The sequence below is a fragment of the Myxine glutinosa genome, chromosome 7, assembly GCF_964187855.1.
Source record: "Myxine glutinosa chromosome 7, kmMyxGlut1.1, whole genome shotgun sequence".
NCBI classification, from domain to species: domain Eukaryota; kingdom Metazoa; phylum Chordata; class Myxini; order Myxiniformes; family Myxinidae; genus Myxine; species Myxine glutinosa.
In genome coordinates this window covers 187,427,750-187,439,923 of record NC_136267.1, presented here as the reverse complement: position 1 = coordinate 187,439,923, position 12,174 = coordinate 187,427,750, and the positions used below count along the sequence as shown (strand labels likewise).

The window sequence follows — 12,174 nt, the reverse complement described above, 5'->3', positions numbered from 1 at the left end:
CACAAAGCAACCTGCATGCCGAAGACTGCAAATTCACAGCGCAAGCTAATTTAGGCTGTTAATGCTGGTGAGCTCAAATAAGCAGACTTTGTGAACAAGGAAGTACAAATTGGAGTGGATACAGACCTTGAGACTGGGGGATGTAAGCAGCGAGTAGTTTTGCCCTTTTTTTCTCGTAACCCTTCTGTGTGATGTCACCTGCAAAGAGGATGTTGCAATGTTTTGAATAAATTATCAGGAAACTTTGCGAGAATTTAGTAAACCTCTTTTTAAGAGTAAAAAAAAAAAAAAGAAACACCAATGAAAACAATAAAAATCGTTCAGATACATGGGGCTCACACCAAGTGATTCCTAAACAAATCAGATATATCACAAAAACAAGTTTTGAAAAAAAGTCGAGAAGCTGATTTTAGTGGAGCAGAGATCCCATTCTCCAGGGACGTTCCAAGCTCCAGGGCAAACCTCTGAGCGGAGCCTTAAAATGCAGCTCAATCATGTTCTGGTAAAATGCTCCTCCAGTCAAAATTCTGATCATTGCAGAATGTTCCAAGGATGAAGATGAAGCAAAATAATTACACCCAACAGTAAATACAACAAAATTACACCCAACAGTAAATACAACCAAATTACACCCAACAGTAAATACAACAAAATTACACCCAACAGTAAAAACAACAAAATTACACCCAAGAGTAAATTCAACAAAATTACACCCAACAGTAAATACAACAAAATTACACCCAACAGTAAATACAACAAAATTACACCCAACAGTAAATACAACAAAATTACACCCAACAGTAAATACAACAAAATTACACGCAACAGTAAATACAACAAAATTACACCCAACAGTAAATACAACCAAATTACACCCAACAGTAAATACAACCAAATTACACCCAACTGTAAATACAACCAAATTACACCCAACAGTAAAAACAACAAAATTACACCCAACGGTAAATACAACAAAATTACACCCAACGGTAAATACAACCAAATTACACCCAACAGTAAATACAACCAAATTACACCCAACTGTAAATACAACCAAATTACACCCAACAGTAAATACAACCAAATCACACCCAACAGTAAATACAACAAAATTACACCCAACAGTAAAAACAACAAAATTACACCCAACAGTAAATACAACAAAATTACACCCAACAGTAAAAACAACAAAATTACACCCAACAGTAAAAACAACAAAATTACACCCAACAGTAAATACAACAAAATTACACCCAACAGTAAAAACAACAAAATTACACCCAACGGTAAATACAACAAAATTACACCCAACAGTAAATACAACAAAATTACACCCAACAGTAAAAACAACAAAATTGTGGGAGATATGTTGTGGGAGATATGTTGAAGGCAGCAGGAAGTTGGGGTGTGAAGAGAATGACAGAGATCTGTAATCTGGTGGTGAAAGAAGGCCGCATTCCAGTGGATTGGGAACTGAGTACCCTCGTCCCTCTATACAAGGGGAAAGGTGACCCTCTGGAGTGTGGCTCGTACCGAGCGATAAAGTTATTGGAGCATGGAATGAAGGTATTGGAAAGGGTGTTGGAAAGGAGGATAAGGAAGAAAGTGAAGATCGACGAAATGCAGTTTGGATTTATGCCAGGAAGAGGAACGACAGATGCGCTTTTCATTGTGAGGCAGTTGCAGGAGAAGTACATGGATAAGAGGAAGAAGTTGTTTTTTGGGTTTGTTGATCTGGAGAAAACATTCGATAGGGTTCCACGCAAAGTATTGACATGGGCATTGAGGAAGTTAGGAGTGGAGGAATGGTTGATCAGAGTAGTGATGGCAATGTACAAAAGAGCACGCACAGCTGTAAGGACGAAGGACGGGAACAGTGGTGAGTTTGAGGTGAAGGTGGGAGTGCATCAGGGGTCGGTACTAAGTCCACTACTATTTGTAGCTGTGATGGAGGTGCTGGCTCAGAACGTAAAGGAGGGTTTACCGTGGGAGTTGTTGTATGCAGATGATCTGGTGTTGATTGCGGAAAGTATGGATGGACTGAAGGAAAAGATGAACAAGTGGAAGGAATGTATGGAGACAAAAGGTCTGAAGGTGAATATCGGAAAGACAAAGGTGATGGAAAGTGGTAAAGCATGTGGTGAGGTGGAAAGAACTGGGAAGTGGCCGTGTGCTGTGTGCAGGAAGGGTGTCGGAGTGAACTCCATTCAGTGTACAATGTGCGCTGAGTGGGTTCATCAAAAATGTAGTGGTCTGAGAGGGTCATTAACCAGTGTGGCAGCTACATTCAAATGTAAGGTGTGTGCAGAGGGAGCTGCAGATGGAGGAAATGTTGGGTTGGATCTTGGAGATGGCGTGAAGCTGGAAGGTGTGAAAACATTTTGCTACCTCGGAGACATGCTGAATGGAGAAGGTGGATCAGACTCGGCAACGGTTGCTCGAGTGAGATGTGCATGGAAGAAGTTTCGGGAACTGAGTGGCGTGCTGATGAGGAGAGTGTCGCTGAAGCTGAAGGGAAAGGTGTATGCTGCATGTGTGAGAAGTGTTACGATTTATGGGAGTGAGACATGGGTAATGAACGTAGAGCAGCAACGAAGGCTGGAAAGGGTGGAAATGCGAATGGTTCGATGGATGTGCGGAGTATCGTTGAGAGAGAGGAGGACAAATGATGAATTGCGAAAGATGATGGGAATATTGCCTGTGATTGATGCTGTGAAGAGGAACAGGTTGAGATGGTTTGGTCATGTATTGAGGAAGGATGAAAGTGACTGGTTGAGAAGAGTGATGGAAGTTAATGTAGAAGGAAGTAGAGGACGGGGAAGACCGAGAAAGACTTGGCTAAAGATGGTGGAAGAAGAAATGCGGGCAAGGGGGTTAACAAGGAGAGATGCAGAAAATAGGGCAAAATGGAGAAGATTGTCATGGGGACCGCAAGGCTAACCCCCGCTCTAGCAGGGAAAATTGCCTTAAAATGCATGTTGTTGTTGTTGTAGTAAATACAACAAAATTACACCCAACAGTAAATACAACAAAATTACACCCAACAGTAAATACAACAAAATTACACCCAACAGTAAATACAACAAAATTACACCCAACAGTAAATACAACCAAATTACACCCAACAGTAAAAACAACAAAATTACACCCAACAGTAAAAACAACAAAATTACACCCAACAGTAAAAACAACAAAATTACACCCAACAGTAAATACAACAAAATTACACCCAACAGTAAATACAACAAAATTACACCCAACAGTAAATACAACAAAATTACACCCAACACTAAATCCAACAAAATTACACCCAACAGTAAATACAACAAAATTACACCCAACAGTAAATACAACAAAATTACACCAAACAGTAAAAACAACAAAATTACACCCAACAGTAAAAACAACAAAATTACACCCAACAGTAAAAACAACAAAATTACACCCAACAGTAAATATAACAAAATTACACCCAACAGTAAAAACAACAAAATTACACCCAACGGTAAATACAACAAAATTACACCCAACAGTAAATACAACAAAATTACACCCAACAGTAAAAACAACAAAATTACACCCAACGGTAAATACAACAAAATTACACTCAACAGTAAATACAACAAAATTACACCCAACAGTAAATACAAGTTCCTTGTTCTCAACAAAACGTTACGGTGCAAGAACAAATTGAGTGCCACCTTCTCCCACAAATTCTGCCTTGTGCAAGGTGTCATGTACAGTTCATTTGTCTTGTATCATCATCACAGTTCAAGCCCTCTCTCAAAATGCTCCAAAATCCCTTGTGACATTGAGGAAGACAAAATAGCTGTTTGAGGAAGACTAGATCGTAATTGAGGAGTTATTGGTGCTTATGGAAGAATAAAGTAAATATGCAAACCGAGTTGGCATTAAAAAAATAAAAAAATAAACAACGACAGCGAAGTCCAAGGCATGCCATCACAAATCCACATGCTTCCCAGGTAAAGAAAATTTGAAAGATGGCAAAACGTTCCACCAGGAATTACCCAATATCGAATATCGATTTAAACTAGACATAATTTGACGTCACGACGTCTACCGAGAGGCCTCCGCCCACATTAAATCTTGACCTAAAACCTCAAAACCATTTGACCTCAATATCAAATCTGTACATAGTTTCTTCAAAAAGTATTCACGTCCCTTCACTCGTTTCGCATTTTGTTGTTACATCGTGAATGTAAAATGGATTAAATTGGGATTTTTTTGTCACTGATGTACACATAATACCCCATAATGTCAAAGTGGAGTTTTTTTTTAGAATTTATTATAAATTAAAAATGAAAAGTATAAGTATTCAACACCTTTGCAATGACACTCCAAATTGAGCTCAGGTGCATCCAATTTCCTTTGATCATCCTTCAGATTTCTTGATTTTAGTCCATCTGTGACCAATTCAATTGATTAGACAGGATTTAGAAAGAAGCACGCTTTCTAATTAAGGTCCTACAGTTGACGGTGCATGTCAGAGCAGAAACTACACAAGGAAGTCCAAAGAACTGTTCGTAGATCTCTGAGATAGAATTGTGAGGAGGAAGCTTCTGTGAGGAAGGAGGAAGGAAGGAATTGTGAGGAGGAAGGAAGCTTCCCCAGAATACATCTGGGGAAGGGTATAAGTACATTTATAGAGTGTTGAAAGTTCCCAAGAGCACATTGAGCTCCATTATTAGGAAACGGAAAGAATACGGAACTACCCAGACTCTTTCTCGAGCTGGCCGTCCGACCAAACTGAGAAACCGGGCAAGAAGAACCTTGGTCAGGGAGGTGACGTAGAACCCAATGAACATTTTGACAGAACTTGGCTTGAGTTCCTTCACTGAGATTGGAGAACCTGCCAGAAGGCCAATAGTCTCTGCAGCATTTCACAAATTTTGGCTTTATGGGAGAGTGGCTAGGTGGAAGCCACTCCTGAGAAAAAGGCACATGACAGCACAACTGGAGTTTGCGAAAAGGCACGTGAAAGACTGAGATCATGAGGCAAAGATTACAATGCATTCAGAAAGTATTCAGACCCCTTCATTTTTTTTCACATTTTGTTATGTTGCAGCCTTATGCTGAAATCGTTTAAATTCATGTTTTCCCTCATCAATCTACACTCAATACCCCATAATGACAAAGAGAAAACAGGATTTTAGAAAGTTTTGCAAATTTATTAAAAATACAAAACTGAAATATCACATTGACATAAGTATTCAGACCCTTTGCTATGACACTTGAAATTTAGCTCAGGTGCCTCCCATTTCTCTTGATCATCTTTGAGATGTTTCTATACCTTGATTGGAGTCCACCTGTGGTAAATTCAATTGATTGAACATGATTTGAAAGGCACACACCTGTCTCGATAAGGTCTCACAGCTGACAATGCATATCAGAGCAAAACCAAGCCATGAGGTCAAAGGAACTGCCTGCAGAGCTCAGAGACAGGATTTTGTCGAGGCACAGATCTGGGGAAGCCGACAAAAAAATTCTGCTGCATTGAAGGTTCCCAAGAGCACAGTGGCCTCCATAATTCTTAAATTCATTTCCTTTCACAAAGCCCGAAACAAGTGTGTCCACCCTCAGGAGAGCCAGGAAACAATATCTCTCCGTTCTCAAGACCGAACTCTCTTATCTGTCTACCTCTTCCAAATCCTGGTGGAGTCTGGTCAAATCTGTTTCTGGTGTTTGTTCCCCCTCCATCCCCTCCCTCACCTAAAACGGCTACACGGCCGACTCCGCACATGAAAAAGCTGCATGCCTCAACTCTGTGTTTGCCTCTAAATCTTGTGTCCCAAACCCATCCCTCTCTGTACCCACCGTACCCAGTCGTACCCAGCTGCTCCTGGACTCCGTGTCCTTTCCTCCTGCCAAGGTGGAAAAGTTTCTGTCAACCCTCGACTCTGGTTCCGCAACTGGACCTGACGGCATCAGCCCACGGATCCTAAAATACTGTTCTTCCGCTCTTTCACTCCCTCTCTCTGTTCTCTTCACCCTCTCTTTGGCTCAAGGTCATCTGCCATCTGCTTGGAAATCAGCCAACATCACCACTTTGCACAAAAAAGGTGCAAAAACAGATCCTAGCAACTACAGACCAATCAGCCTTCTCCCAATTATCAGCAAAGTCATGGAATCCATCATTGCTTCGGATATGAAATCTTTCCTCTTCTCCAATGGCTTGATCTCTAATCATCAATTTGGATTCAGACCTGGTCACTACTCAGGACATGCTGCTTCTGCTTTCTCAACAATGGATGGAGGTCCTCAATGCCAAACAGGAAATTAGAGCTGTCTCCCTTGACATATCATGTGCCTTCGATACGGTCTGGCACCCCGCTCTGCTCACCAAACTCTCCTTTGGTATCCATGGAAATCTCCACGCATGGCTGGCGGACTTCCTCTCTAGTCGTAGTCAACATGTGGCCCTGAATGGGTTTCTCTCATCTCCTCTTCCTGTTCAGGCTGGAGTTCCCCAAGGCAGTGTTCTGGGCCCTGTGCTTTTCTGGTCTTCATCAATGATCTCTCTGACTCTCTTGAAAATCCTCTCTATCTCTTTGCTGATGACTCTACTCTCTGTCGCTCCATACCTCATCCCGCAGATCGGTAGTCTGCAGCCTCCTCACTCTCCGCAGACCTGGACAAAATCACAGACTGGGCAAACAAGTGGAACATGTCTTTCAATCCTGACAAATCTCACACTCTTACGATGTCTCTCCAAAAAGACCGACTGGACAACCCTCCCATCCACTTTCTGAATAATCCTCTCCAAGAAGTTCTGTCACTCAAGCTTTTGGGTCTCACTATCTGCCATGATCTTTCCGGGGAAAACCACATTTCAAATCTGGCCTCCAAAACCAGTCGCCGACTGGGCATCCTCCGTCGTGCGAAGTCCTTCCGAGGCACACCTGAGCTCCTCACCACAAACAAGGCTTTCATCCGCAGCTCAATGGAATACTGCTCTCCCCTCTGGGCTGGTGCTCCTGCCTCACACCTAGCTCGACTTCACGCTGTTGAAACCAAAGCGTTCAGAATCATTGGAATCTCCCGGAATGAAGCTAACTCCAAGGACCTTTCACTCACTCACCGCAGGCAGGTTGGTGGTCTTTCCGTCTTCTAGCGAATCCTCTCTGGCCTTGCCCCCCAAGCTCTCTCTGGGCTCTGTCCCCCAAATATTCCTACAGGGCGCACAAGATCTGCCTGCAACCCTCTTATGGTCAAACTGCCAAAATCAAGACTCTCTGCTCACCTTCACTCCATTCATTCCTCTTTTCTCCCGCCTCTGGAACAAACTCCCTCACTCTCTTCAATCCCACTACACCCTCCAGGTCTTTAAAACAGCTGTTCACCACCATCTCTTATGTTCCCCCATCCAAAACCTTGATCTTTTCTACCCCTGCTAATTTCACCCCAAATCCACTTTTTTGAAATACCAACGTCTGTCCTGGAAGTCCTTGGTGTCCTTGTGTTTTATACCTTTCCCACCCCCCACCCCTTTCCCACACCTCCTCCCCCCAAGCGCTCTCCCTCCCACACATCTCCCTGCTCTCAAATGTTGTGTTTGTGTGCTTCCCCTTCTCTCCCCATCTTGTCTTCCGCTCCCTCATTTTATATATTTTGTTTGTCTGGTTGATTTGTTTGTGAAATAAATGTTAGCTCTTTCACGAGCCTCGATTCAGTATACAAAAAAAAAAAAAAAAAAAAAATGGAAGCAGTTTGTAACAACCAGGACTCTTCCTATGGCTGGCCGCCCGGCCAAATTGAGCAATCGGGGGAGAAGGGCCTTGGTAAGAGAGGTGACCAAGAACCCGATGGTCACTCTGGCTGAGCCCAAGAGATCCTGTGTGCAGATGGGAGAAACTTCCAGAAGGACAACCATCACTGCAACACTCCACCGATCTGGGCTTTATGGCAGAGTGGCCAGACGGAAGCCAAACAGTTCAATCTTGGTTTCATCAGACCACAGAATCTTGTTTCTCACAGTCTGAGTCCTTCAGTGCTTTTTTACAAACTCCAAGCGGACTTTCATGTGTCTTTCACCGAGGAGGGGCTTCCGACACCAAGGACTTCCAGGAAAGAAGTTGGTATTTCAACAAAGTGGATTTGGGCTGAAATCAGCGGGGGTAGAAAAGATCAAGGTTTTGGATGGGGGAAGATAAGAGATGGTGGTGAACAGCTGTTTTAAAGACCTGAGGGAGGAGTGCGATTGAAGAGAGTGAGGGAGTTTGTTCCAGAGGCGGGAGAAAAGAGGAATGAAAGAGTGAAGGTGAGCAGAGGGTCTTGATTTTCACAGTTTAACCATAAGAGGGTTGCAGGCAGATCTTGTGTGACCTGTTGGAATATTTGGGGGACAGAGCCCAGAGAGAGCTGGGGGAGCAAGGCCGGAGAGGACTCGGTAGAAGACGGAAAGACCACCAACCTGCCTGCGGTGAGTAAGTGAAAGGCCCTCGGAGATAGCTTCATCGCGGGAGATTCCAATGATTCTGAACGCTTTAGTTTCAAGAGTGTGAAGACGAGCTCGGTGAGGCAGGAGCACCAGCCCAGAGGGGAGGGCAGTACTCCATTGAGCTGCGGATGAAAGCCTTGTATGTGGTGAGGACCTCAGGTGTGCCAAGGAAGGACTTCGCACGACAGAGGATGCCCAGTCCGTGACTGGCTTTGGAGGCCAGCTTGGAAATGTGGTTTTCCCAGGAAAGATCATGGCAGATAGCGAGACCCAAAAGCTTGAGTGGCAGAACTTCTTGGAGAGGATTATTCAGAAAGTGGATGGGAGGGTTGTCCAGTCGGTCTTTTCGAAGAGATATCGTAAGAGTGTGAGATTTGTCAGGATTGAAAGACATGTTCCACTTGTTTGCCCAGCCTGTGATTTTGTCCAGGTCTGCAGAGAGTGAGGAGGCTGCAGACTGCCGATCTGAGGGATGAGGAATGGAGCGGCAGAGAGTGGAGTCATCAGCAAAGAGATAGAGAGGATTTTAAAGAGTCAGAGAGATCATTGATGAGGACCAGAAAAAGCACAGGGCCCAGAACACTGCCTTGGGGAACTCAAGCCTGAACAGGAAGAGATGAGAGAAACCCATTCAGGGCCACACGTTGACTACGACTAGAGAGGAAGTCCGCCAGCCATACGTGGAGATTTCCATGGATACCAATGGAGGAGAGTTTGGTGAGCAGAGCAGGGTGCCAGACCGTATCGAAAGCACGTGATATGTCAAGGGAGACAGCTCTAATTTCCTGTTTGGCATTGAGGACCTACATCCATTGTTGAGACAGCAGAAGCAGCATGTCCAGAGTAGAGTGACCAGGTCTGAAACCAAATTGATGATCAGAGATCAAGCCATTGGAGAAGAGGAAAGATTTCATATCTGAAGCAATGATGGATTCCATGACTTTGCTGATAATTGGGAGAAGGCTGATTGGTCTGTCGTTGCAAGGATCTGTTTTTGCGCCTTTTTTGTGTAAAGCGGTGATGTTGGCTGATTTCCAAGCAGATGGCAGATGACCTTGAGCAAAAGAGAGGGTGAAGAGAACAGAGAGAGGGGGTGAAAGAGCGGAAGAACAGGATTTTAGGACCCGTGGGCTGATGCCGTCAGGTCCAGTTGCAGAATCAGAGTCGAGGGTTGACAGAAACTTTTCCACCTTGTCAGGAGGAAAGGACACAGAGTCCAGGAGCAGCTGGGTACGACTGGGTACGGTGGGTACACAGAGGGATGGGTTTGGGACACAAGATTTAGAGGCAAACACAGAGTTGAGGCATTCAGCTTTTTCACGTGCGGAGTCAGCTGTGTAGCCGTTTGAGGTAAGGGAGGGGATGGAGGGGGAACAAACACCAGAAACAGATTTGACCAGACGCCACCAGGATTTGCAAGAGGGAGACAGATAAGAGAGTTCGGTCTTGAAAACGGAGAGATATTGTTTCCTGGCTCTCCTGAGGGTGGACACACACTTGTTTCGGGCATTGTGAAAGGAAATGAGATTTCCTTCCGTTGGATTTGCTTTCCAGGAGATGAAGGCAAGTTGTTTTTGGGCAACTGCCTCACCACAAGCTTCCGTGTACCATGGACGGGAGGAAGGGTATGACAACTGAAGACGAGATGGGATAAATCTGTGCATGAGAGAGAGCAATTTACTTTGGAAGAATTCCCAGGATGAGTTGATGCCAGAGGCGGTCGAGATGGGAGACCAGTCCAGATGATTGATGGCTGCTTGAAGACCATGCCAGTTGGCCTGAGTGAAATGCCAGACTCGTCGACACTGAGGAGGCTCTCTGAGAATTGTCAGAGAGATGTCCACTTTAACAAGCACATGATCAGATGAGCCAATTGGAGCAGAAGAACAGCAGACATTTGCAGGGAAGTTTGTCATAACCAAGTCCAGAAGAGAAGCTGCTCCGTTGACTGAGATCCGGGTCGGAAAATTGACAGATTGTGTCAGTCCCAGTGAGTCGCAGAAGTCCTTTGCTGAGGAGCCATGGCTGGTATGAGGAGCCTTACTTTTTCCACATGCGAAATTTGCATTTATGTTTATTTAAATTATACAATGGACTACAAAATGTAAATGTTTTATGATATTTGTTGTATTATATCACCTTTATCTATCAATGTTGTTGAAATGAAGATCAAGTAGCTGTATGTTTAAATATGTTGAAAAAGTCAAAACTTTACGTAGGGTGTACTTACTTTTTCACGTGACTATGTGTGTATATGTGTGTGTGTGTATGTGTGTGTGTGCATATGTATATGTGTATGTGTATGTGTGTGTGTGTGTGTGTGTGTGTGTGTATATGTATGTGTGTGTACTTGTGTGTGCATATGTATGTGTATGTATGTATGTATATATGTATGTGTATGTGTATGTGTATGTGTATGTATGCATATGTGTATGTGTATGTGTGTGTGCATGTATGTGTATGTGTGTGTGCGCATGTATGTGTGTGTGTGTGTGTGTGTGTGTGTGTGTGTGTGTGTGTGTGTGTGTGTGTGTGTGCATGTATGTGTATGTGTATGTATGCATATGTGTATGTGTATGTGTGTGTGCATGTATGTGTATGTGTGTGTGTGCATGTATGTGTATGTGTGTGTGTGTGTGTGTGTGTGTGTGCATGTATGTGTATGTGTATGTGTATGTGCACGTGTGTGTGTGTGTGTGTGTGTGTGTGTGTGTGTGTGTGTGTGTGTGTGTGTGTGTGTGTGTGTACGTGTGTGTGTGCGTGTGGTGTGTGCATGTGGTGTGTGCATGTGTGTGCGTGTGTGTAATGAAACTTTTGAATGAGGGGGTATTGCTGGTTGGACGTGTGGGGAGAGATATGCATATATTCAGGTTTTGAGCGTTCATTTCATGTTTGTGTGTGCTGTCCCAATAATTTTGGTCATATAGCACAGGCCACATCAAGAAGATCAGGGACATTACCCTCTTGCTGGAGGTCATTTATGGATCTGCTGTCGGGAGTTGATTTTCTCAATCAAATAAATAGCTACGTTGTAAATATCCTGGAGATTGTTCAGTTTCTACCCACACACATATATGGACATTAATGCTGCTTTCCTCGATATGATTCACATCCCAAAAGGTCAGGGATGCCAGTCTGGCATCGCTATCCCAAGGTCACCAGTTCACTGTACAAAAGGCATTCCAAAAATAGAACTGAACATCATGTAAATATTTGTGCTAGCTGCAGTCACACAGGCCTTGGCTTGAACCAAGGGGTAATGGGTCTAAAGCATCACCGATAAATACCTTCCTTCTCCTTGGTAACAGACTAACAGTGAGTCAGACCCACCAGGACAAGCTCAATGTGTTACACTTACAGTGATTCAGATGAAACATGTTAAGACATGTGAAATGACTGGCAATTATGCTGAACTTTCATGGTCCCCCAAGTTTCAAAAAAAAAAAAAAGCATCAACCATGTCGCAGTTTCACAAAATATGTAAATTTGGATGTGACAAATTACAATATTGGGTTTTTTTTGCTGATTCAATTGAATGCACTGTTCTCCAGAAGGTAACTTCAAGTTTAACTTCTTACAATTGCCAACTCTGAAAATGACATTCTAAAAGGTAGGAATATTAGTTGTTCGGATGAAAAATGAAATTCCATCACAACAACTACAATAAACCGTGAACAAACATTTGTTAACAATATTCATTTCAGGCCTCTTAATAA

At 43.5% G+C, this 12,174-nt stretch overlaps 1 protein-coding gene across 1 annotated transcript in view; it reads right to left on the bottom strand.

The window, feature by feature from the left end:
* LOC137430925 (disco-interacting protein 2 homolog C) overlaps positions 1-12,174 on the bottom strand; it is a gene marked incomplete in the record, with an annotated part of 587,612 nt that overhangs the window by 469,766 nt on the left and 105,672 nt on the right. Inside the window, 1 exon segment of the mRNA XM_078782629.1 lies at positions 127-198. Coding sequence (XP_078638755.1) covers positions 127-198 — 72 coding nt within the window.